The 27,509-nt window shown below is 40.6% G+C and overlaps 2 protein-coding genes across 4 annotated transcripts; one reads left to right on the top strand and one right to left on the bottom strand.

Moving 5' to 3' along the window:
• On the bottom strand, positions 1-27,458 carry LOC115208690 (cholecystokinin). Of its 3 annotated transcripts, none has more exons than XM_029776952.1 (3): positions 27,433-27,458; positions 273-548; positions 1-126 (listed from the first exon to the last, which is right to left on the bottom strand). In XM_029776952.1, the coding sequence occupies exons 2-3, from the start codon at positions 544-546 to the stop codon at positions 56-58; spliced, it is 345 nt and encodes a 114-aa protein (XP_029632812.1). In that variant the 5' UTR covers positions 547-548; positions 27,433-27,458; the 3' UTR covers positions 1-55. The 3 variants fall into 3 exon arrangements, with proteins under 3 accessions (XP_029632812.1, XP_029632813.1, XP_029632811.1); XM_029776953.1 differs by lacking the exon at positions 27,433-27,458 and adding an exon at positions 9,507-9,554; XM_029776951.1 differs by lacking the exon at positions 27,433-27,458 and adding an exon at positions 650-1,300.
• On the top strand, positions 9,508-16,678 carry LOC115208688 (keratin, type I cytoskeletal 19-like). The gene is made up of 9 exons (XM_029776948.1): positions 9,508-9,882; positions 11,178-11,306; positions 13,238-13,320; positions 13,551-13,707; positions 14,049-14,210; positions 14,371-14,496; positions 14,800-15,020; positions 15,673-15,761; positions 15,882-16,678. Exons 1-9 carry the CDS (start codon positions 9,574-9,576, stop codon positions 15,986-15,988), a joined length of 1,383 nt encoding a protein of 460 aa, XP_029632808.1. The 5' UTR covers positions 9,508-9,573; the 3' UTR covers positions 15,989-16,678.
• Positions 27,459-27,509: the final 51 nt, after the last annotated feature.

The following is a 27,509-nucleotide window of genomic DNA, read 5'->3' as shown; positions in this document are numbered from 1 at the left end:
TTTCTGAGTAATGCCAGTGCAGGCAGACGTTCCTCATTTGGCCTGTGGTACATCTCTACTCTGCACTCCGCCGTCCAAAGTCAACCCATCCTTGGTAGTCCCGGTCCGGACACTCGTTCATCATCTCTGCGAACAATACAAACCTACGTGAACCAAACAAAAAAGTTCAATGTGCATTTAAAGTGCTCAAGCAAACAACGATACACTTCACATTTGCCATGGTGGATGTTGGTATCTCTCTCTCACACACCTGACTCGACACCACCACGTACCTGAGATGGCCTGCATGATTTGCTTGGACATGAACTCGCGCTGGTCCTCCGACAGGTGCGACATCCTCTCCACCCGTGCCATGCTCGTTTGAGTGTCTTGCGCCATCCTAACCACGTTCTCTGCAGCATTCCTCACTGCCTCCCTCCTGGCCAGTAGCTGTGGCAGTATCCCACCCTGTTTGGTGTTGCCATCTGACTTGGATACAGGTGATGTCAAACCAACCCCCACTAGCGCTGCCATGAGGACGCACACCAACAATCCACTCATTGCCATGCCTGGACGCAGAATAAGAGTTTTCTTACAATATAGCTTTAGATTATTAAAAGTAGGGAATGCAAAAAGCAATTTTTGGTGTGAAAATGACAGTGGCAATTACCTTAAAAGAGAGGTGATCGTACGTAACAGTCTGAACTAAACGAAGTCAGCAAGTGCGAATGATATTGCCAGCTCTCTATGTCAGGTCTTTTATACACAAAGGTCTATGTAGCAAATATGGTAAAAGAGCAATATCTGATAACAATGTCCAAGATGGATCCCTTGATTGATTGAAAAAGACGATGGAAACTCCATGCGTAATGGATGCTTGGTGCCAGAATGGGGCGCATCAATATTCTAATCGTTCACCTGGAAATGAGAGACAATAAAGTATAACTCAGACATTCAATAGTGGTTGTTGTTACAGAAGTCTACAACCCTGTCATAACACCTGTATCCAAGGCCAAGGTCCACCAACTCTAACTTCCACTTGCATTGACATGCAAGGAAAACCATGAATCAGTCATTAAAAATGCCATGAAAAAAATGGCAAGTGGTGCATCACTTAGAAACACATTTGAAACACAAAGTCACCATATCATTACTGTTGTTCTTAATATAGACCTAGTTGTAAAATTATTATGACAGCGGTATTATTATGGCGTAACCTAAACAACGGATGAGGAAGGGTTTTAAGTGGACAGTGTGTGATGACGTACATCCAACACTCTTATCTGGCCTAAAGAGAGCATCATTGACTGGAACCAACATTAGAGTTGTTTACCTATAGATTTTCTAAATAGTCAAGGAAATATCTTCTGTGTATAAGATAGTCTTTAAAAGCATTACAAATATTTTAATTCAATTCATACAGATATGCTATCCATTTAGAATGTTGTCAATGAAGCTTGTTAATATATATATTTTTTTAAACACTGGAATTGTTGTCAGGATACCACAGCCAAAGTGATATGCTGTTATGGAAATAGGAAACAAGAGATAATGGTTTAACATGGTGTCACGCCCTGACCTGAGAGAGCCTTTTTTATGTCTCTATTTAGGTTTAGTCAGGGTGTGATTTGGGTGGGCATTCTATGTCCTTTTTTCTATTCTTTGTATTTCTTTGCTTTGGCCTGGTATGGCTCTCAATCAGGGACAGCTGTACATCGTTGTCGCTGATTGGGAGTCATACTTAGGCAGCCTGTTTTCTTTTGGGGATTGTGGGTAGTTATTTTCTGTTTTGTACATTTTGTGACCTGACAGAACTGTTGGCCATTTTCTTGTTTGTTTGAAGTGTTTCTTATTATTAAATCATTAATATGAACACTCACCACGCTGCGCTTTGGTCCCCTTCTTCTACAGACGACAAGCGTTACACATGGACCTGATGTCTCTACATTGTGCACTTCACAAGAATGTAAAGTATCAACTAATTTATATAGAAAAACTGGAATCCAGTCTGTCAGTTTCTGGCACTCCAAGGATGATGATAATGTATAGGAGGCTCTTTCTTATGAAGACTGGAGGTGTGTGTGTGTGTGGTAACTGGGGTAATTAAGGTATGTTTGAGATGTTGTTCATTCAGTTTTGAGATGTGGGTGTGGAAGAGTGTTATGGAGAAACTGATCATTAAAGGGAAATGAAAAGGATAATTAAATCAAAAAAGCACAAGATTGATGTCCTAGATTAGAAATAAACCGATTTTGTTAGGATCCTTCCACCTCCAGCCCTCTAAATTGTGCTGGCCCAGTCTGCGCTGTGTCCCTCTTTTTTACTGGTGTAACTTCCAGTGTAGGAGGTATACCAATCCCCTCAACTTTCTTTATCATAATATCACAGACACACAGGCATTCCAGCTGACATTTGGAAGGAATTGAACGTAGGCCAAAGACGGAGGACCCACCCCTTCGCTTTTGTTACCGTCTTACGCTAATCGAGGCAGAACATAAATCTCTCTACCTGTGATAATAGAACCAAAGAAAACAGTAGAACTAGCAGAAGGCCTGCCAAGTGATTAGGCACACAATGGTGTCTTGGTTTCCCAGACATTCTTTGGATATTTGGATATTCCTCCTGACACGGTGCCAAAGAATAATCAAGTCAAACACGCCCTTTTAACCTTTAGGGTCACCAGAGAATACATCAAGTTAAGTGTTTTTTTTCATGTACTGGTGTATTGGCTGAATGAGGGGGCTTTGGGGTTTCAATAGGTGGTGGTTTGAGGATAGCAACAGTGAAGTCTTGATGGGGATGAGTTTACATAGCGAGGCATGAGGATCATTCATCACGTCGTCTTGTGGGTTCACCGGGTATGAATGATTTGACCTTTTGAGAGGTAAAACATTTAAAATGTCTGCTTACCGGGCCTTAAAGTATTCACACCCCTTGACTTTTTACATATTTTGTCACATCCTGAATTTAAAATTGGTACAATAAAAATGTTGTCACTGGCCTACACAAAATACCCCATAATGTGAAACTGGAATTATGTTTTTATTATTTCATTAAAAGTGAAAAGTTAATGTCTTGAGTCAATAGGTATTCAACTCCTTTGTTATGGCAAGCCTAAATAAGTCCAGTAGTAAAAAATTGCTCAACAAGTTTCATGGACTCACCCTGTGTACAATGATAGGGTTCAATATCATTTTTGAATGACTACCTCATCTCTGTACCAGACACATACAATTATCTGTAAGGTCCCTCTGTCAAGCAGTGAATTTCAAAAACGGATTCAACCACAGAGACTAGGGAGGTTTCCAATGCTTCGCATGGAAGGGCACCTATTGGTAGATGGGTAAAAAAAAATTGAAAGCAGACATTGAGTATCCCTTTGAGCATGGTGAAGCTATTAATTACACTTTGGATGGTGTATCAATACACCCAGACACTACAAAGATACAGGCATCCTTTAACTCAGTTGCCGGAGAGGAAGGAATCCGCGCAGGGATTTAACCATGAGGCCAATGGTGACTTAAACAGTTAGAGTTTAATTGTAGCAATAGCAGAAAAGTGAGGATGGATCATCAACATTAGTTACTCCACAACATTATCCTAAATGAGAGAGTGAAAAGAAGGAACCCTGTACATAATAAGTCTTCCAAAACATGCATCCTGTTTGCAATAAGGCATTAAAATAGAACTGGAAAAATGTTTTAAAGAAATTAACTTTGTCCTGAAAACAAAACATTATGTTTGGGGCAAATCCAACATCACTGATTACCACTCTTCATATCTTAAAGCATGGTGGTGGCTGCATCATGTTATGGGTATGCTTGTCATCGGCAAGGACTAGGGATTTTTTTTAGGATAAAATTAAACTGAATAGAGCAAAGCACAGGTAAAATCCTAGAGTAAAAGCTTGTTCAGTCTGCTTTCCAACACTGGGAGACAAATTCACCTTTCAGCAGGACAATAACCTAACACAGAACCCAAACCGGCTGGCTGCGCGTGTGCGCCATCGTGCGCGATCGTGCATAAATGTATTTTGTCCCCCCACACCAAATGCGATCATGACACGCAGGTTAAAATATCAAACTCTGAACCAATTATATTAATTTGGGGACAGGTCGAAAAGCTTTAAACATTTATGGCAATTTAGCTAGCTAGCTTGCACTTGCTAGCAAATTTGTCCTATTTAGCTAGCTTGCTGTTGCTAGCTAATTTGTCCTGGGATATAAACATTGAGTTGTTATTTTACCTGAAATGCACCAGATCCTCTACTCCGCCAATTAATCCACACATAAAACGGTCAACCGAATCGTTTCTAGTCATCTCTCCTCCTTCCAGGCTTTTTCTTCTCTTGACTTTATATCAGTCACCCACGTGGGTATAACCAATGAGGAGATGGCACGTGGGTACCTGCTTCTATAAACCAAGGAGATGGGTGAGGCAGGACTTAGAGCAGCTCATTTTCCCTGAATTCAAATAAAATCTGAATGGTTTTCACAACTGTACAAATCCAACTACAGACTCCTCTAACAGGTTGATGGTTTTAAGAATTAGTGCGTGAGCTTGGGCAAATTTGATTAAACTAAGACAGTGTGTAAACATACTGTACAGGTTTGACTGAAAACCAGCCTCAGTATGTAGGAAAGTAAAGGTCCAGCTGGCCATCAGTAGACATAATTTGATTTGATCATGGAGATGTATTTGAAAAGTTTATTTCCAAAACGCTATATCCACAAATTTTTCAGTGTTTTTTTTTCATCAGAAATGATCACTTATGGGTACCTTCGTGTGTTTGTAAAATATGAATGTTCTCAGATTGTTCATTCCTAGATTTGAGATTATAAAAATGTATATATTTCTTTTTTTGCAAAATGTTATAGAACCATTGTTTAGCTTGAATGGAATGTTCATATCCTGTATATTTGACAGTGATATCCCAGATAGCACATTTGTTTCCTTGGAAGTTGTGGGAATGTACGCTTTTGGTTTCCCATTGGTTCTGGGAACAAAGCCATACATTTCCTGACCGTTAAAACTGACCGTTTTTTTAAACGAAAGGGAACTATTCTCCTATTCTGGGAACATACATTTTTAAGTTGCAGGGAGGTTCTGAGAACGTTTTACTATGGTTCCCTGAATGTTTTTCTGGGAGGTTATATTAATGTTATGAGAACGGAAACTATAGGTTATTTGAAGGTAATTAAATAATGTTCTGAGAACATGTCTGTTTCAATAAGACTTTAAATTACAGTGCTAGTTTAGTTGTTCCCAACTCCAAGCAAAGATAGACATTTATTTACTTGTTTCCCCTGTCATGTGCTTGTCTCCAAGCCCCTCCCATTATCCCCTGTGCATTTATACCTGTGTTTTCTGTTTGTCTGTTGCCAGTTTGTCTTGTCTCGTCAAGCCTACCAGCATATTTTTCCCGTACTCCTGTTCTCTCTAGTCCCTGTTTTATAGTTCTTCCGGTTTTGACCATTTTGCCTGCCCTGACCCTGCCTGCCGTTCTGTACCTTTCTGACACTGCCCTGGATTACTGACCTCTGCCTGCCCTGATTCTGTACCTTACTGACTCTGCCCTGGACTGCCAACCTCTGCCTGCCCTTGACCTGTCATTTGCCTGCCCCCTGTTTTGTAAATAAACATGGCGGAACGCCATGACCATGTCTTGAATACATTGCTGGAGCAATTCAGCCGATTGTCTGTTAGGCAGCCAGCCACGACAGTAACCTCCCAGCCTTCAGTAACCCTGCTATCAGCAGCACGTCTCTCCAGGCCACCCCGGCTTCCCGAGAACCCCGCTTACCTCCTCCGGAACGCTTCGCTGGAGAGTCAGGAACCTGTTGGGCGTTTCTCGCCCAGTGTTCCCTCATCTTCGAGCTGCAGCCCTCGTCCTTTTACTCAGACCGCTCGAAGAAAGTGTACCTCATAAAGTCTGGAAGAGTTCGTGGCTGAGGTGAAAAGGTTTTCGATTCTCCGTTGTCTGGGAGAGAGGCTGCCCGGAAGTTACTCCAGCTTCGTCAAGACTCCCGCAGATTTCCAAATGTTCGCTGCTGAGAGTGCCTGGAATGCAGAATCCCTGTTCGACACGTTCCTTCATGGATTATCGGAGAAAGTTAGACAAGCTCCCAGCCCGGGAGCTGCCTACGGATCTCGATTTGCTCATCGCCTTGACCATCAGGATCGATGGCCGTCTACGGGAATGTAGGAGGGAGAGGAGGTCTGATTCCGGTCCCACTCGCTCGCCCAAGGATCCCAATCCCGGAAGTCCCCGGGGTCTAAGTTCCAGAGAGAATCCGAGGTTACCCGAGTTCCCCCGAGAGTCTCCTAAGTCTGCCATCTTCCGGGTTTCACCCCCAGTCTAACGGGCAGTTGGAGCGAGCCAATCAGGACCTGGAGACGACTCTTCGTTGCCTCGTCTCCGCCAACCCCACCACCTTGAGCCAGCAACTCGTGTGGGTGGAATACGCCCGCAACACCCTCCCCTGCTCAGCCACTAGTCTTTTGCCTTTTGAGTGTTCAATGGGTTATACGCCCCCTGCTCTTCCCTGAGCAAGAGGGAAGAGGTCAGCATATCCTCGGCCCAGATGTTTGTCCTCCTCTGTCACCATACCTGGAAGAGAGCCCGGTCTGCTCTTCTCAAGACCACCTCCAGGTATCGATGACAGGCGGACCGCCACCGGACCCCGGCTCCCCGTTATTTTCTCGGGCAGAGGATATGATTGTCCACTCGGGATCTGCCACTCTGGGTGGAGGCCCGCAAACTTTCACCCCATTTTATCGGCCCTTTCCCCATCTCTAAGATTATTAGCCTCTCTGCTGTTCTACTGTTGTCTCGTCAAGCCTACCAACATTTTCTAGTTCTTCCTGCTTTGACCATTCTGCCTGCCTTGACCCTGAGTCTGCCTGTCGTTCTGTACCTTACTGACTCTGCCCTGGATTACCGACCTCTGCCTGCCCTTGACCTGCCGTTTGCCTGCCCCCTGCTTTGTAAATAAACATTTGTAATTTGAACTGTCTGCATCTGGGTCTTATCCTGAGTCCTGATACAAACACATGTATTTTTTATTGTGGTATGGCATCTGTGAGATTCAAACCTACGATCTTCTGATGTATCCATGGAATTAGTCCACTGCACCACGAGGATGGTTTTTACTCATATATATAGCTGTTCATTTTAGTTTATTCAAAAGGATCCTATTTCGAAGGAAGCAAGCACTCATTAAGATCAGGTGTGGCCAATTAGTGGGCGGGCCAACACACCTTAACACACTTAACAAGATAGAGGATGAGCGAGTTTTGTTGATGCAAAGAATGTATGTTTTTAAATAACATAAGTAACGCTCTAAGAATGTTTTCTTGTGGATTTTATGGAAGGTTTTCTTAATCTTCTGAGAACATGACTTTAAATAGAACCATGAGGAAACCTGCAGAAAACGTTACGCTGAAGTACTGAAAGTCCCACAGAAGAACGTTTTTTTCTTAACGTTCTCTGAACAATCTGAGAACATAACTTTAAATAGAACCACAAGGAAACCTGTAGGAAATGTTATGGCAGTATTCCCAAACTACGGGTAGCCTGATTAAAAAATGGAGAGAGAAACTCTGAAATAAATAAAAAAGATTGTGCTTGGTTCATAGAACCGGGGTTACGTCAATAAACTCTTGTACAGTAGCAGCTAGATGCGGTGTTAATAAACAGAGCGGTTTCTGTTTTCTTCTTAAAAATGTGACTCTTCTGAATGGTTTAAGCTCCAAAATATTATGACCCCATCACTGAAAGACAAGACTCTCAGGAACACATACATGTTTTATGTTTCCCTCTACAATGCCCACAAGCCCAATTAAAACAGAGTGGACAAGTGGACAAGCCCGGGCACTAAATCAGACTGGGGGGGAAAGAAAATCATCAATGATGATGTTCTTTTCTACACAGAAGATCATGAAAAATTATTGCCTGATGATCTTCTAAACTTTCCAATACCTTTCTGATGCGTTTCAGTCACTTCAAACCATACTTCCTTCAGATTGAAATACTGTCAAAAGTATTGTCAGACTTATTTGTAATAGACTGTCATACCCAGAATTAAAAAAGTAAACACTGACTGATGATTACATCACTTTTTTTACATGGTGGGGTCGCAAAATTTTCTTTTATATCAAAATGAGGTCATGGGCCTAACAAGTTTGTGAAGCTCTGCTTTATGAGAAGGTTGCATGCAAAATAGCCACAGGACAACCACACTCTCACCAAGCTCTAAGAAACGTGGTTCTCAGAACATTATGTGCTAGATTGGATGTGGTTGTCTCACCTAGCTAGTTTGAAATGAATGCACTTTCTGTAAATCGCTCTGGATTAGACCATCTGCTATGAGTAAAATGTAAACATTCTACATGCAGATACTGACTATACTGAATACTTTTTTTGTAAAACATTTTTAAATATTGTATAATTTGTACATTTCTTTGTCATTATTTTTTTTCGTTACATTTGATTGTGTGAAAACTAACAGTAGTAACAAATACATATCTGTCATTGAACAACCTCATTAGATAGAGAAAAACACCAATCTCTTTCATCATTTCTTTAAACAATAAAAGCAAATTTACCAACATTTCTGAAAATGGATATAGAGCGTTTTGGAAGGAAACTTACTCAGGCTGTTATGTGGCTGTTTTGCATACACTTGTCCCTTGAATAAATCCCACTATCCAAACCAACATCTGAGAGCAAGTACTGAGTAGGCAAAATGGAATGTGAGGAATTATGAGGTTAATTCATATTTCAAATAAGGTTATAGTTAGAGTACAGTACATCTTTGAAGTCAGAAAGAAAGAATGAGAAAATCATCAGTGACTTATAGTCAAAATAGTAAGAATACCCACTACACATCTTTGACAGTGAATGAACACACTATCCAAACCAACTAATCTGAGAGCAAGTATACTGAGTAGACAAAGTAACAACATTGAATGTGTTGAGTTAATGAACAGTTCATAATGGTTATTTACATTTCAAAAAGATGACTGTTACTGACCATCTTTTCAAATGGATAGAATGACACAATCATCAAATGTAAGTGAAGGAGTGACTTGGTGCAACATTTTAGTTTGGTAAAATAATAACATAACACATACAATATTTAGCCTACAAATCCTTGACAAGGATATATTAAAATATTGCCAATTTCAGTAAACAAACCTGAAATGTAATTGAAAATGGATATCTGAAACCATGGAATGTCAGCTTTACAAAACACATCCAGTAATGTTCTCAAGCTATCTGACTTGCCAGTCTACACCTGTCAAACACACTGCCCTTCATTAACCACAACCTTTACTGAACCATTCATTTCCCTAGAAGTCTTTAGTGACTTTAATGATGTCTCTTGTTTACATAGTTGTTGCAGGCCCTGTACCCACCCACTAAACAAAACAATTAGATATACCTTAATTCCAAGGAATAGTGGTGACGCAGTCAAGCATTCTTAATGCAACTATATAAGAAGCTGTATAAGGGGTTATTTTACCTGTCGCCTCCAACTCTGAAGAACGCACTTTAACCTCCCAGGACGCATCGCCAGACTATCTCTCGCCATGTCCATTGTAGCCAGTCGCAGTAGTAGCCGTAGATACAGCTCACGTAGTGGTGTCGGTTGGAGTGGCCTCAGTTTGTCCGGTGGGATGCAGTTTTCCAGCGGTTTGGGAGGCGGTAGGTCCCGCATGAGCGTGTCCTCTGTTGGGAGCAGTCGCGCGCCGAGTGTATATGGAGGTGCCGGGGGATACGTCACCCGTATCTCTCAGTCTTCTTTCTCTATGGACGGGCCAGGCCGGATCACTATTGGCGCCAACGAGAAGCATACCATGCAGAATCTGAACGATCGTTTGGCCACCTACCTGGAACAGGTAAGGCAGAGTGATGGGGATGTGTCTGGAGATTAGGTGCGCTCCGCGATATTACGCACAGCCCAGATTATGTGCGTGGAGATCGAAAGTCAAGGCACGAACGACAAGGTGATATAGAACGATGATATAGAAAACTGCTATGAGAAAGTATCTTTAATCTTTGATATAAAGCATTTTTTCTAAATAACCACTTTCATCAATACTATCCACAATGTTCAATTAAATGTGATAATACAGTAGGCTACAGTAAATTGACTCCATAAAAAAAATATATGTATATAAAACAACTTTTACTTAACTTGAAACTTAAAAAAAACGATTTATTCCATCATTAATGTTTCTAATTGTAAAATTGCTATTGAGAAGAAGCAGCAACCTATCGTTTGCCTGTAAAGCTCCAAGGAAAGTCTCATAATTATTAAAAGACACACCTGTATTACAATTATAAACGCAAGTTCCACAATGCATAACCAGTGGTGGAAAAAATACCAAATTGTCATAAGGATACCTTAATAGAAAATGACTCAACTAAAAGTGAACGTCACGCAGTGAAATACTACTTCAGTAAAAGTCCAAAAGTCTTTGGTTTTAGTATCAAAACATGTAATTATTAAAATATACTTCAGTATCAAAAGTAAAAGTAAATCATTTCACATTCCTTATATTAAGCAACCCAGACGGCACAATTAGTTATTTAAATTTTTTTGTACAGAAAGCCAGGGGCACTCAGACATCATTTACAAACAAAGGATGTTGGTTTAGTGAGTCCGCCAGATCATAGGTACTAGGGATGACCAGGGATGTTCTCTTGATAAGAGTGTAAATTGGACCATCTTCCTTTCCTGCTAAGCATTCAAGTGTAATGAGTACTTTTGGGTGTCAGGGAAAATCTATGGAGTAAAAAGTACACTATTTTCTTTAGGAATGTAGTGGAGTAAAAGTAACAGTTGTCAAAAATATGACTAGTAAAGTAAAGTAAATAGACCCCAAAAACCTCCTTAAGTAGTACTTTAAAGAATTTTTATTTAAGTGCTTTACACCACTGATGAGGACAATAACATAGCAGGATTTGAACATTTTATTTTCAATTCCATTATGTTGGGGATTATCTAATGGGAGTGCGCAGATTCACATAACGTGATGGGATGCGCCCCAAATGGCACCCTATTTCCTATGTAGTGCACAACAGGGCCCATAGGGCTCTGGTCAAATGTAGTGTTCTATATAGGGAATAGGGTGCCATTTCGGATAGACCCATGAACTGAACTGATTCCCTCCACTCCCTGTGTTCACAGGTGCGCTCTGTAGAGGCAGCCAATAGCAAGTTGGAGTTGCAGATCAAAGAGTTCTACGAGATGAGATCACCGACTCACAAGAAGGACCTCAGTGGGTTCTATGCCACCATTACAGACATCCGCAACAAGGTACTTCTGGGTAATGTAGTCTTAATGTAGCAACCCACTGGGCTCACACTGGTTGAATCAACATTGTTTCCATGTCATTTCAATGTAACTATATAGAACCAACATGGAATAGACGTTGAATTGACGTCTGTGCCCAGTGGGAAGGGAGGTAGGGGTAGGATTGAGAGGATGCCAACAGGTTTGTGAAAGAAGAGAGTCACTAGAATGAATTACAGTGCATTTGGAAAGTATTCAGACCCCTTGACTATTTTCACATTTTGTTACGTTACAGCCTTGTCCCCCGCATCAATATACACACAATACCCCATAACAAAGCAAAAACAGGTTTTTAGAAACTTTAGCAAATATGGAAATATCACATTTACATAACTATTCAGACCCATTACTAAGTACTTTGTTAAAGCACCTTTGGCATCGATTACAGCCTTGAGTCTTCTTGGGTATGACGCTACAAGCTTGGCACACCTGTATTTGGGGAGTTTCTCCCATTCTTCTCTGCAGATCCTCTCAAGCTCTGTCAGATTGGATGGGGAGCGTTGCTGCACAGCTATTTTCAGGTCTCTCCAGAGATGTTCGATCAGGGTCAAGTCCGGGCTCTGGCTGGGCCACTTAAGGACATTCAGAGACTTGTCCTGAAGCCACTCCTACATTGTCTTGGCTGTGTGCTTAGGGTTGTTGTCCAGTTGGAAGGTAAACCTTCGCCCAGTCTGAGGTCCTGAGCGCTCTGGAGACGGTTATTGTCAAGGATCTCTCTGTACTTTGCTCCGTTCATCTTTGCCTCAATCCTGGCTAGTCTCCCAGTCCCTGCCGCTGAAAAACATACCACAGCATGATGCTGACACCACCATGCTTCACCGTAGGGACGGTGTCCGGTTTTCTCCAGACTTGACGCGTGGTATTCAGGCCAAAGAGTTCAATCTTGGTTTCATCAGACCAGAGAATCTTGTTTCTCATGGTCTTAGAGTCTTTAGGTGCCTTTTGGCAAACTCCAAGCTGGCTGTCATGTGGCTTTTACTAAGGAGTGGCTTCCGTCTGGCCACTCTTCCATAAAGGCCTGATTGGTGGAGTGCTGCAGAGATGGTTGTCCTTCTGGAAGGTTCTCCCATCTCCACAGAGGAACTCTGAAGCTCTGTCAGAGTGACCATCACCTCCCTGACCAAGGCCCTTCTCCCCAGATTGCTCAGTTTGGCTCTAGGAAGAATCTTGGTGGTTCCAGACTTCTTCCATTTAGGAATTATGGAGGCCACTGTGTTCTTGGGGACCTTCAATGCTGCAGAAATGTTTTGGTACCCTTCCCCAGATTTTTGCCTCGACACAATCCTGTCTCAGCACTCTACGGACAATTCCTTCAACCTCATGGCTTGGTTTTTGCTCTGACATGCACTGTCAACAGTGGGACTTAATATAGACAGGTGTATTCCTTTCCAAATCATGTCCAATCAATTGAATTTACCACAGGTGGGCTCTAATAAAGTTGGAGAAACATCTCAAAGATGATCAATGAAACAGGGTGCACCTGAGCTCAATGTCGAGTCTCATAGCAAAGGGTCTGAATACTTATGTAAATTAGGTATTATTTTTTTTCTTCTAAAAACCTGTTTTCGCTTTGTCATTATAGGGTATTGTGTGTAGATTGCTGAGGATTTTATTTTTTTAACCCATTTTAGAATAAGGCTGTAACATAACAAAATGTGGAAAAAGTCAAGTGGTCTGAATACTTTCCGAAGGCATTGTAGATAAGTGATAGATTTGAGGTGTAATTCCCATTGTCTCTCAATGTTTAACTTGTTGATTGTCAAAAAACTGTGTTCTGTTGTAAATGGATGAACATTAGACGTGAACCAGATCTGCTGATCTAAACACATGATATCCTATACATAGTTGACTCTGTTATTACATTCCATTGACTGTGGCTGTCCTCCTGTTCCTAGATCGAAGCCAGGTCTGTGGAGAACTCTCGGATGATCCTGCAGGTGGATAATGCCAGACTTGCAGCTGATGACTTCAAGATGAAGTAGGTGCACCCCCTGTTTGTACTGTACACAGCCTCTGTGAGTGTACTGATTCTGTTTGTAACTATTGGCCTATAGGTTTGAGATTGAGTAGATCGAATCCTCCCAGATCTACAGAAATGCTCATGGGGGTAGGCAGGGGCTATGAATCAGTTTATGGTTGGGCAAGTTGTATCTTGGTTTGTTGTGAGGAGGAACTAATCAAGCTCTCTCCTTTCCTCAACCCCTGTAGGTTAGAGACGGAGGCTAACATGCGTATGAAGATAGAAGGGGATGTGGCTCGTCTGAGAGGATTCCTGGACAGCTTTACACTCACCAGAGCAGAACTGGAGATACAGATTGAGGGGCTGAAGGAGGAGCTGGTCTACCTCAGGAAGAACCACGAGGAGGTCATTTCTCCTCACACACTGTCTTAACGCTTGTGCTGTTGGCTGAAGTGCCAATGTGCCAGGACAGCCACGTGTGGTTTTTCATTTGGACACAATGGCTTCCCCTGTAGTTTTTGCACAATCAATTTATTTATCAATTCTCAGTGAGTTTGAAACATTTCCATGTTTGGCCACAAGGGGGCAAAACTCACCCACAACAAATCTAGGGCAACTTCACTGTTATTAGTACTCAAATATACAGTAACTGATTGTTTTCAGGTGCTTTTGCCCTTCCCTGTGTATAAGTAAACTTCAAATCCCAGGTATTATAGCACAATTTGTCCCCCTTTTCATGTTGTTAGGAGATGCATTTGATGCGGACGCAGCATTGTGGTGCTGTGAATGTGGAGATGGACTGTGCTTCCTCAGTGGACATGAGCAAGGTGCTGGAGGAGATGAGGACCCAGTATGAGGGCATGGTAGCGAAGAACCAGAGAGATGCTGCCAAGTGGTTTGAGAGCAAGGTGAGACAACCTCTGAGAATAGGACAGGGGGACTTGAAAGATGTGGGCATGGGTCCCTAAGTGTGTTTTGTGAGAGGCACAATTGACATGTATTTTGTGAAGTGGTACTATACTTTTGACTAATACGGTGTGTGTGTGTGTGTGTGTGTGTGTGTGTCAGGTGGAGGTGCTTCAGAACCAGATCACCACCAGCACCACAGAGGTGAAGACCTCTCAGTCTCAGGTGACCGACCTGAAGAGGACCTTCCAGAGCCTGGAGATTGAACTGCATGGCCTGCTCACTCAGGTATGATGTCAAACCATCTTAGTGAATCAGCATCCCTACACATACAGCATTTCTCTTTACCCTATCTCTGATCCTAAAATATGGAATTCCTTTAGGTCTTAAAGGAACAGTACACTCCAAAATCAAAGTTTGTTAGATGTTTTCAGACCTCCAGTGGTCTAATGTCAAGGTGTTCTAACACCTTTATGCACACCAATCAAACTATCTCTACCCTTCTTCATATCCCTCTTTATACATTTCTACTACCCTCTCCTTCATTCCTTCCTTCATCTTCATCCCTTACAAACATAAACACATTCCTAGAAGGGGTACCTGGAGCAGAGCGTCACTGATATAAAGGGCCGCCACGGCTCCCAGCTGAGCCAGCTGCAGGTTTGTATCAACAGCATGGAGGAGGAGCTGCAGCAGCTCAACGTCAGCATCCAGCAGCAGGCCTCCGAGTACCAGATCCTCCTGGACATCAAGATGAGGCTGGAGATGGAGATCGCTGAGTACAGGAGGCTACTGGATGGAGAGGGACTCAGGTGAGAGGAGATAATGGAGGGGCAGGAAAGGAGCGATGGGGGATGACAGCTGTTTATTGGCACCTCATTGCAAACAGCGGTGGAAAAAGTACCCAACTGTCATACTTGATTAAAAATACCTTAACAGAAAATGACTCAAATAAAAGTAAAAGTGACCCAGTAAAATTCTAATTGAGTAAAAGTCTAAAAGTATTTGATTTAAACTATATTTAAGTATCAATGGTTAAAGTAGAAATAATTTCAAAATCCTTGTATTAAACAATCCAGATGGCACCATTATTATTATTTTTTAATTTACGGAAGCACACTCAAACACTCTGATATAATTTACAAACAAAGCATGTCGGTTTAGTGAGTCCGCCAGATCAGAGGCAGTAGGGATGACCAGGAATGTTTGGTTGATAAGTCAGTGAATTGTACTATTTTCCTGTCCTGCTAAGTATGAAAAATGTAACGAGCACTTTTGGGTGTCAAGGAAAAGTACAATATTTTCTTAAGCAAGTAAGAAGTGAAAGTAGTCAAATGTAAATTGTAAAGTACAGATACCCCAAAAAACAACTTAAGTTACACCACTGATTGCAAACTAGTAGATCAAGATGTGTGTTGGTGAGTTTAGCTAACCGTAAGTGTTCTTCCCCTGTGTGTCTACCAGTAGGCATGTGGAGACCAGACAAGAGGTCAGGAAAGTGATCGTGGTCGAGAAGGTCCATGAAGTACAACAAGTCCAGGAAGTGGTGGAAGGTGAGTAAGCAGAGAATAATTAATCAAATGAATGAATCAATGAAAGAATCATGTGTTCCCCATAATACACACAATTACTAAATGAATGAATGAATTCCTGTTTGGTGGCTCTTTCCACAGAGTATAATCCACACATGCAGAAGCGGGTGAGGGTGATCGTGGAGGAGATGGTGGATGGGAAGGTGGTGTCCACCTCAGTTGATGAGAAGATCCAGGATATGAACTAACTGAGAAGGCCAGATAGTTCCGGAATCTGGTGAAGCGGTAACGGACCAAACATACCCCTGGACCACACATACCCCTGATGACGGGTGTTCAAACCCCATCTATATATATATAAATAATGTCATGGTCGCATACTGTAATATTTCCCTTTTGACAGGATTTCATCAGCTGAATGATAACTAATCTAATTTACTCATGTTACCTTATAACTCTTATATGGCTCTATCATGTGAACAATTGAATATTATTTCTAGTGTGTTTTTCCTGTTGTTCCATTTTTTGCCACCAGGTGACATCTCTCATTTAAACATCTTTGGCCAGTGCAATTAAAAGTGAAAATGATTTAATTTGAGTAAAGTGTAAACAGATTATTACAGTTACATAAGTGACAACAGGGAAAATATGACAACATTGCCATTACAGTTGAAAATTTCACTTTTTCTCTCTATTTTTACCCCATAGTTTATTTTGTTGCGTCGATAACGACAAAAAGCAAAGTCTCATAATTGTTAAGCAACATCTGGTAAAAAATAATTTATAAAGCTATTTTTGCTCCATTGTATACTCCCAGGACCACAAGCCATGTATGTTCTCTGTACTCTATGACAGGTTTAAAGTTAATGTTCTGTAGGCCTACGACACTGACGCTACATGATACATTTGGCTGTTATTAAAATATAGATGTCAATGCATTTCAGGACACTGATATCATAATTGAGGGTCCAATGTTGTCCTCTAAAAAGCTGGGAAAAAACACCTTTGCAGAGTGGATGAGGCCAACACACATACTGTACCCTACATTATATGAGCGTAACCCTCATGAGAGTTTCACTGACTCAAACATGTTCTCAGAGCAGAAAGGATTATGATTGGTCGCATCAGGCAACCAATGAAAAAGAAGAGTAAGCGGGAGGAGGTGGGAATACCAAATAGGAGACTTTCTCTATAGGAGAAAATCCTGTCTTCAGCTGTTTGGTTAGAAATTTTAAGGACAGTAAGGAGTCCTGCGTCTTGTGACTGTAGCGTACGTGTAGGTATGTACGGCAGGACCAAATCAGAAAGATAGTTAGGAGCAAGCCCATGTAATGCTTTGTAGGTTAGCAGTAAAACATTGAAACCAGCCCTTGCCTTAAAAAGAAGCCAGTGTAGGGAGGCTAGCACCGGAGTAATATGATCACATGTTTTGGTTCTAGTCAATATTCTAGCAGCCGTGTTTTAGCACTAACTGAAGTTTATTTGGTGCTTTATCCATGTAGCGTACTGCATTGCAGTAGTCTAACCTAGAAGTGACAAAAACATGGATTAAGTCTTCTGCATCATTTTTGGACAGAACGTTACAGATTTTTGCAATGTTACGTAGATGAGAAAAAAAGCTGTCCTTGAAACAGTCTTGATATGTTCGAAAAGAGAGCCTTCATCTTAGACTTGGGACCACACAGCCACACCACTGAATAGCAGGCTAATGATTGCTTTGCAATGCTTGCAGTTAGCCACTGATTCTTTCCAAGTGGAGATTGGAAATCGGATTCTATGCATTCAATCCTTTGTCTGAATAAGTCACTCCAATAGTAAACTTTCCATACTTTGAATGCATTATAAGTGTAGCCATACACTCAAATGTACCCTCTAATCATCCAAAAGTTTGTGCGCTTGTAAGGCTACTTTACATACCCAAGTGCGTATTTTCTACGCTGTACTGTAGTCTTGAGACTGCGCGGGTGCTTTGTTCCTTGGTTTTGCGTCTTTCCAAACAATCCTGTTTTTCAATTCCGAGGAAGTATTTTCCAGCGGTGTATTTTGACTAAGTGTAGTGGCTAAATGTCTATAATTGTCAAAATACAATTTCCATTCTAATCCTTTAGCCACAATGGCGAGTGGTGAAATGTTAGTCTTGACGCATACAAATCCAATGTCCAGAGTTTGATTCAAGTTCAAAAATAATAATACATTTATTTGTCGTTCTTCTGGATACAAACATGTATAGAATTCTACCAAAACGAATTCTGATCATTAAACTAAAGAAACAAACAGCATGGTAAACATGGACGGAACGGTATGCCGTTCCAGTCACTCCAAGTATTGGAGCATGTATGCATTTTAACTGTATTCTCCATTGGCCTGTAGAGGGGGTGCACACACTTGACAGGGGATTAATGGCAAACACACATTCAACAGAAATGTATCATGAATTGGAAACATATACAATATTACCTATTTGGCTCCTACAATAAATATTCAGACCCTTGGGTATGACGCTACAAGCTTGGCACACATATATTTGGGGAGTTTCTCACATTCTTGTCTGCAGATCCTCTCAAGCTCTGTCAGGTTGGATGGTGAGCGTCGATGCACAGCTATTTTCAGGTCTCTCCAGAGATGTTCGATCGGGTTCAAATCCAGGCTCTGGCTGGGCCACTTAAGGACATTCAGAGATTTGTCCCAAAGCCACTCCTGCGTTCTCTTGACCGTGTGCTTAGGGTCTTTGTCCTGTTGGAAGGTAAACCTTTGCCCCCAGTTTGAGGCCCTGAGTGCTCTGAAGCAGGTTTTCATTAAGAATCTCTCTGTACTTTGCGCCGTTTATCTTTCCCTCGATCCTGACTATTCTCCCAGTCGCTGGCGCTGAAAAACACCACCATGCTGCCACCACCATGATTCACCGCAGGGATGGTATTGGCCAGGTGATGAGCGATGCCTGGTTTCCTCCAGACATGCCTCTTGGTATTCAGGCCAAAGAGTTCAATCTTGGTTTCATCAGACCAGAGAATCTTGTTTCTGTAAAAGAGAGGCAATCGTACGTAACAGTCTGTTCAAAATTAAGTCAGCAATTGTGAATGATATTGGCAGTTCTCTATGTCAGGTCTTTTATACACAAAGGTCTATGTAACTATTATGGTCAAAGAGCAATATCTGATAATGTCCAAGATAGATCTCTTGATTTTTTTTAAAAAGACGATGGAAACACCATGCATAATGGAGACTTGGTGCCAGAATGGGGCGCATCAATATTCTAATCGTTCACCTGGAAATGTGAGACAATAAAGTTAACCTCACTAGGGTATGTGGGACGCTAGCGTCCCACCTGCGGGTCACACTGCCAACAGCCAGTGAAATAGCAGGGCGCCAAATTCAAAACAACAAAAGTCTCATAATTCAAATTTCTCAAACATACAACTATTATATCCCATTTTAAAGATACACTTCTCGTTAATCCAACCATGTTGTCCGATTTTAAAAAGGCTTTACGGCGAAAGCATAACATTAGATTATGTTAGGACAGCGCCTAACAAGAAAAACCACACAGCCATTTTCCAAGCAAGGAGAAGCATCACAAAAACCAGAAATACAGCTAAAATGAATCACTAACCTTTGATGATCTTCATCAGATGGCACTCATAGGACTTCATGTTACACAATACATGTATGTTTTGCTCGATAAAGTTCATATTTATATCCAAAAACCCCATTTTACATTGGCGTGTAATGTTCAGAAATGTTTTGCCTCCCAAAACTTCCGGTGAATGAGCACATCAATTTACAGAAATACTCATCATAAACGTTGATAAAATATTCAACAGTTATTTAAAGAATTATAGATACACTTCTCCTTAATGCAACCGCTGTATCAGATTTCAAAAAAGCTTTACGGCGAAAGCAAATTTTGCAATAATCTGAGTACAGCGTTCAGACACGAAACCAAACCCACCATTTTGTGGAGTCAACAAAACTCAGAAATAATATTAGAAATATTCACTTACCTTTGATGATCTTCATCAGAATGCACTACCAGGAATCCCAGGTCCAAAATAAATGTTTGTTTTGATCGATAAAGTTCATATTTATGTCCAAATACCTCCTTTTGTTCGCGCGTTCAGTCCACTACTCCAAATGCAGGAAGCGTGCGCAAATGTCACGACGAAAAAGTCAAAAAAAGTTATATTTACGTTCGTAGAAATATGTCAAACGATGTATAGCATCAATCTTTAGGATGTTTTTAACATAAATCTTCAGTAATATTCCAACCGGAAAATTCCAATGTCTTCAGAAAAGAAAGGGAACACAGCTCACACTCATGTGAGCGCGCGCCTCTGAGCTCATGTCATTTCCTCACTCATCTGACTCCAGGCCCTCTTGTTCGCTTCAAATTCACAGTAGAAGCATGAAACAACGTTCTAAAGACTGTTGACATCTAGTGGAAGCCTTAGGAAGTGCAAAATGAACTTTAAGTCACTGTATACTGTATAGGCAATGACTTGAAAAAACTACAAACCTCAGATTTCCCACTTCCTGGTTGGATTGTTCTCAGGCTTTTGCCTGCCATATGAGTTCTGTTATACTCACAGACATCATTCAAACAGATTTTATTTTCTATCCAAATCCACTAATAATATGCATATCCTACCTTCTGAGCCTGAGTAGCAGGCAGTTTAATTTGGGCACGCCTTTCATCCGGATGTCAAAATACTGCCCCCTACCCTAGAGAAGTTTTAAACTCAGTTAGACATTCAATAGTGTTTGTTTTTACAAAAGTCTACAACCCTGTCATAACACCTGTATCCAAGGTCAAGGTCTACCAACTCTAACTTCCACTTGCATTGACATGCAAGGAAAACCATGGATCGATCATTAAAAATTCAATGGAATAAGTAGCACGTTTTCCATGACTTAGAAACACTTTTGAAACACAAAGGCACCATATCATTACTGTTGTTCTTAATATAGACCTACACTAAAAATTAGGGGTTCAACAAGGGTTCTTCTAAGATCCTCAAAGTTATTTGAAGAACCTTAGGGTTCTTGACACTGAAAATTGCCCCCAAAAGGTTCTTCCAAGAACCCCATAGGAGGAGGTGTTCATCGAGGAACCTCCTTAGTTGGTGCGGGTTCTTGCAAGAACCTAACTGCCCAACGACAGCAGGAGCAGGCACTTAACTGAAACAAGTATAGATCTCCTCAATTTAAGGTAAGGTTTGTCCCTTGTATGATCTAAATTGATATTGTTTGATGATAGCATCTATCTTTTCATATTTGTGCAAATCTTTCTGAAACAGAAAATGTACAATTTAATGGCTATCAAATCAACAAAGAGGTAAGAATATATAGGCTATAAGAAAATGTTGAAGGCTAGGTGTATTGGGTGCAGATGACTGAACTGCTCACTTGTGTGTCTGTGTCTGCAGATATAGAGGAGGCATACAAAGGTGTCACATCTGCTCCTGCAACGCCCTCTACTGGTCATCCTGTGTCTCCTTGACCTGCCACCACTCCCCCAGTACTCCCTCTCCCTCTCCCTCTCCCTCTCCCTCTCCATCTCCCTCTCCCCCTCCCTCTCTCTCTCTCTCTCTCTCTTTCTGTGTGTGTGTGATTGAGTGGGCGGAGACAGGTGTGCTGGAGTCAGAGCAGATCCCCACCAGCTGCAACCTGTTCCATAATCAAGACCTCTACAAATACTCAGCCCTGCCACTTCCACGATGCCAGATCGTAATCTCTGCTCAGTTAGTCTACGCGTCTAGCTATTTGTTACTATTCAGATCCTGTTACCCTGCTGTGTATGTTTCCCTGCCTGATGCTGTTTTCCTCTCTGCTACAGTTCTGCCCGCTCTGACTCTGGTCCCTGTCTCCTGTCCCACGTCTCGTCATCCTGCTACTCTGTCCTGGATTCCCCACTCTACTACTCCCTTGGATTCCCCCCGGACCTGCTTACCCTGTCTCAACCACTCTCGCTCCAGCCTCAGCCTCTGCACCTGGTCTCCAGCAACCCGCCCGATCTTCCCCTGACCTGCACTCCATCTTCCGCCTGTGTTCCAATAAATACCTTGGTTACTTCATCCCTGTCTCCTCGTCTGAGTCTGCTCGTGGGTTCCCCTGTTCTTCTCCGCGTAACACAAAGGTATGTCTATTGGTATGTAACGCAGATCACATTTATCATCCTCCTCCCTTACCTCTTCAATTAATATCCTATAGGCCTCTACATTATGGACATGGTATGTGAATGAAAACCATTATCAAAACAGCTTTTTCATTCACATTTACAACAAAAACCAAGGTATGAGTACTGTTGTGCATGTTTTGTTAAACATCTGTGTAGTTAAACAATTTTGGATTCAGACTTCACCCTCCCTACACCTCTGAATATAATAGGATACCTGTTCAATCACCATGCACTGCAAAATTATTCTGACTATGGATACGGAGAACATCAACACGCCAAATAATATACCCATTGGACTTGAGGCTCTGCTGGAAGTTTACCTGATATTTGATTTGTTCATTTTACTTTGCCACTAAAATCAACCTTTTAAAGGGTTTTTTGAAGAACTTATAGGGGTTCCCCCACAGTTTCAATTTGAGGAACCCCTAAAGGATACTCCAGGAACCTTTTCTTTTTAGAGTGTTGTTGTAAAATGATTATAACAGTGATAACAGTGATATCGTTAATGCGAAACCTAAACAACCAATGAGAAAAGGTTAAGTGGACAGTGTGTGATGACGTACATCCTCCACTCTTATCTGGACTAAAGAGAATCATTGACAGAGACCAACATTAAAGTTGTTTACTTATAGATTTTCTAAATAGTTGAGGAACTATCTTCTGTTTATTATATTCCTTAAAATTGGCAAAAAAATGTCATTCAATTCATACAGATATGATATCTGTTTAGAATGTTGTCAATGAAGCTTGTCAATATTATAATTTTTTTAACACGGAATTGTTGTCAGGATACCACAGCCAAAGTGATATGCTGTTATGGAAATAGGAAACAAGAGATAATGGTTTAACATGGACCTGATGTCTCTTTACATTGTGCACTTCACAAGAATGTAAGGTATCAACTAATTTATATAGATAAACTGGAAGCCAGTCTGTCAGTTTCTGGCACTCCAAGGATGACGAGAATGGATAGGGGGGCTGTTTCCTAGGAAGACTGGAGGTGTGTGTAGGGTAATTAGGGTGTGAGATGTGGGTATGGAAGAGAGTGTATAGTAGAAACTGATAATTTAAGGGAAATTAAAGCATGTAAGATTGTTGATGTCCTAGATTAGAAATACAACCATTTTGTTAGGGTCCTTCCACCTCCAGCCCTCTAAATTGTGCTGGCCCAGTCTGCTCTGTGTCCCTCTTTTTTACTCGTATAACTTCCAGTGTAGGAGGTATACCACTCCCCTCCATACCTGCTTTATTATAATCAGTGGTGTAAAAATACTTTAAAGTACTACTTAAGCAGTTTTTTTGGGTATCTGTACTTTACTTTACTATTTACATTTTTGACAACTTTTACAGTGTGAAGTTATGAATTACACTTTGGATGGTGTATCAATACATCCAGTCACTACAAAGATACAGGCGTCCTTCCTAACTCAGTTGCTGGAGAGGAAGGAAAGCGTGCAGGGATTTCACCTTGAGGCCAATTGTGACTTTAAATCAGTTAGAGTTTAGTGGTTGTGTAGTTACACCACAATACTAACCTAAATGACAGAGTGAAAATAAGGAAGTTTGAACAGAATAAAAATATTCCAAAACACACATCCTGTTTGCAACATGGTACTAAAGGTACCACTCTTCATATTTTCAAGCATGGTGGTGGCTGCATCATGTTATGGGTATGCTTGTCATCAGTAGGGAATAGGGAGTTTTTTTAGGATAACAATACATGGAATAGAGCTAAGCACAGGCAAAATCCTAGTGTAAAAGCTGCTTCAGTCTGCTTTCCAACAGACACTGGGAGACAATTTCACCTTTCAGCAGGATAATAAACTAAAACACAAGGTCAAGTATACACTGGAGTTGTTTACCAAGACCACATAGAATATTCCTGAGTGGCCCAGTTACAGTTTTGACTTAAATTGGCTTAAATGGCTGTCTAGCAATGATCAACAACCAACTTGACAGAGCTTGAAGAATTTTAAAAAGAATGTGCAAATATTGTACAATCCAGGTGTGTAAAGCTCTTTCTTAGCCAGAAAGACTCACAGCTGTAATCACTGCCAAAGTTGCTTCTAACATGTATTGACTCAGGGGTGTGAATACTTATGTAAATGAGATTTGTCTGTATTTCATGTTCAATTAATGTGCAAATATTTCTAAGTTTTCACTTTGTCATTATGGGGTATTGTGTGTGTGTATATGGGTGAGATGTATATTTGTTTAATTCAATTTTGAATTCAGGCTGTTACACAACAAAATGTGGAATAAGTGAAGGGGTGTGAATACTTTCTGAAGGCACTGTATCTGTGTGCTATTCATCACTAATGATTTTTGTTAATGTGAAAAGGCCCTGGGGATATGTCTGTTCATGCTCTGACAAGGTAGAACTCATTCATCATCATTACATGGAAGAGGCAGGGCTCAATTAAGTCTAACCTGCCCTGCAGTGCTTACAGAGCAGCTCATTTTCCCTGAATTCAAATAAAATCCTAGAATGGTTTTCACTGCTGTAAAAATCCAACTACAAACTCCTCTAACAGGTTGATGGTTTTAAGAATTAGTGCGTGAGCTTGGGCAGTTTTTATTAAACAAAGAGATTGTGCAAACATACAGGGTTGACTGTAATCCAGCCTCAGTATGTTGGAAAGTAAAGGTCCATCTCTACATCAGCAGAAATAATTCAATTTGATCACTGAGATGTATTTGAAAAGTTTATTTCCAAAACGCTTCATGTGTTTGTAAAATATCACTGTTCTCAGATTGTTTTATTCCTAGATTTTAGAATAATATTTTTTGTTGTTGATAAAAAATGCTATAAATATGTTTTTAGCTGGAATTGAATGTTCTTATCCTGTATATTTGACTGTGATATCCCAGATAGCACATTTTGTTTCCTTGGAAGTTGTGGGAACGTGCGTTTTTGGTTTCCCATTGGTTCTGGGAACGAAGCCATACATTTCCTGAACGTTTAAACTTATTGTTTAAACAAAAGTGAAATATTCTCCTATTCTGGGAACATACATTTTTAAGTTGCAGGGAGGTTCTGAGAATGTTTTACTATGGTTCCCTGAATGTTTTTCTGGGAGTTTATATTAATGTTCTGAGAACGGAAACTATAGGTTATTTGAAGGTAATTAAATAACGTTCTGAGAACATGTTTGTTTCAATAAGACTTTAAATTACAGTGCGTGTTTAGTTGTTGTGAACTCCAAGCACAGATAGAAATTCATTTACTTAGGCATTAATCAATCAAACACTTTTTTATTGTGGCATGGCATCTGAGATTTTAACCTATGATCTTCTGCTCTATTCATTGAATTAGTCCACTGCGCCACCAAGATGGAGCTAGCATGCCATGTGTGTTTTTTACTCATATAAAGCTGTTCATTATTGTTTATTCATATGGACCCTATTTCAAAATTGAAACAAGAACTCATTAAGATCAGGTGTGGGCGAGGTGAACACACTTAACAAGAGAGAGGATAGAGAATTTTTGTTGATGCTAAGAACAGAATGTATGTTTTTAAATAACATTCTTAGAACGTTCATGTTTTCTTATGGATTTTATGGAAAGTTTCTTAATGTTCTGAGAACATGACTTTAAATAGAACCATGAGGAAACCTGCAGAAAAAGTTATGCTGAAGTACTTAAATTCTCACAGAAGAACATTATTTCTTAACTTTCTCTGAACGTTCTGAGAACTTGACTTTGAATAGAACCAGGAGGAAACCTGTAGGAAATGTCATGGCAGCGGAGTGGACAAGACCAGGCACTAAATCAGACTGGGGGGGGGGGGGGGGGGGGGGGGGGGGGGGGGGGAAGAACATCATCAATGATGTTTTTTCTACACAGAAGATGATGACAAAGTATTGCCTGATGATCTTTTAAACTTCCCAATACCTTTCTGATGCATTTTAGTCATTTCAAACCATACTTCCTTCAGACTGAAATGCTGTCAAAAGTACTTTAATACTGATTTGTAATAGACTGTCATACCCCCAATTAAAAAAGTAAACATTGACCATTGATTACATCACTGTCTTTACATGGTGGGGTTGCAAAAAAATCTAATTTAAAAATTCTAAATATTGCTGTATCATTTTGTACATTTCTTTATAAAAAAATTATTTATTTGTTACATTTGACTGTGTGAAACCTAACAGTATTAACAAATACATGTCTGTCACTGAATAACCTCATGGGATAGTGAAAAAAAACACACCAATCTCTTTCATAGTCTTTAAACAATAAAAGCTAATTTACCAACATTTCTGAAAATGGATATAGACCGTTTTGGAATGAAACTGATACATTTATTCAGGTTGTTTTGCATACACTTGTCCTTTGAATAAATCCCACTATCCAAACCAACATTTGAAGGCAAGTACTGAGTAGGCAAAATGGAATGTGTGTCACGCCCTGACCTGGGAGAGACGTTTTTCTCTGTTTGGTTAGGTCAGGGTGTGATATGGGGTGGGCATTCTGTCATTATATTTCTTTGTTTTGGCCAAGTATGGTTTCCAATCAGAGGCAGCTGTCTATCGTTGTCTCTGATTGGGAATCATACTTAGGCAGCCTTTTCCCACATGTGTTTGTGGGTAGTTGTTTTCCGTTTAGTTATCTGTTACCTGGCGGAACTGTTTGCTTTCGTTTTGTTTCTTTGTTTAAGTGTTTCGTTATATTAATAAATATGAACACTTGCCACGCTGCGTTTTGGTCCCCTTCGCATTACGACGAAAGCCATTACAATGTGAGGAATTCTGAGGTTTATTCATATTTCAAAAAAGGTTATAGTTACTGTACAGTACATCTTTTGAATTCAGAAAGAATGAGAAAATCATAAGTGATTTAGGGCAACATTCTAATTTGTCAAAATAGTAAGAATACCTGCTACACATCTTTGACAATGATTGAACACACTATCCAAACCAACTCATCTGAGAGCAAGTATACTGAGTAGACAAAGTAACAACATTGAATGTGTTGAGTTAATGAACAGTTCATAATGGTTATTTACATTTCAAAAAGATGACTGTTACTGACCATCTTTTCAAATGGATAGAATGACAGAAAATCATCAAATGTAAGTGAAGGAGTGACTTGGTGCAACATTTTAGTTTGGTAAAATAATAACATAACACATACAATATTTAGCCTACAAATCCTGATATATTAAAAACATTGTACATTTCAATAAACAAACCAAAATGTAATTGAAAATGGATGTCTGAAACCATGGAATGTCAGCTTTACAAAACACATCCAGTAATGTTCTCAAGCTATCTGACTTGCCAGTCTATACCTGTCAAACACACTGCCCTTCATTAACCACAACCTTTACTGAACCATTCATTTCCCTAGATGTCGTTAGTGACTTGATGTCTCTTGTTTACATAGTTATTGCCCTGTACCCACCAACTGAACAAAACAATTAGATATACCTTCATTCCAAGGAATAGTGGTGACGCAGTCAAGCATTCTTAATGCAACTATATAAGAAGCTGTATAAGGGGTTATTTTACCTGTCGCCTCCAACTCGGAAGAACGCACTTTAACCTCCCAGGACGCATCGCCAGACTATCTCTCGCCATGTCCATTG

This window comes from Salmo trutta, chromosome 14 (genome assembly GCF_901001165.1).
Source record: "Salmo trutta chromosome 14, fSalTru1.1, whole genome shotgun sequence".
NCBI classification, from domain to species: Eukaryota; Metazoa; Chordata; class Actinopteri; order Salmoniformes; family Salmonidae; genus Salmo; species Salmo trutta.
Note: the sequence above shows the minus strand (reverse complement) of the source record. Positions and strands in the feature narration are given on the sequence as shown.

Bases quoted from the DNA above. Each gene is read 5' to 3' on its own strand.
- LOC115208690 (XM_029776952.1), bottom strand. From the start codon at position 546: ATGGCAATGAGTGGATTGTTGGTGTGCGTCCTCATGGCAGCGCTAGTG. The intron at 127-272 runs GTACGTGGTGGT...TATTGTTCGCAG, and splicing joins AATCATGCAGGCCATCTCAG to AGATGATGAACGAGTGTCCG.
- LOC115208688 (XM_029776948.1), top strand. From the start codon at position 9,574: ATGTCCATTGTAGCCAGTCGCAGTAGTAGCCGTAGATACAGCTCACGT. The intron at 9,883-11,177 runs GTAAGGCAGAGT...CTGTGTTCACAG, and splicing joins TGGCCACCTACCTGGAACAG to GTGCGCTCTGTAGAGGCAGC. The intron at 13,708-14,048 runs GTCATTTCTCCT...TCATGTTGTTAG, and splicing joins TCAGGAAGAACCACGAGGAG to GAGATGCATTTGATGCGGAC.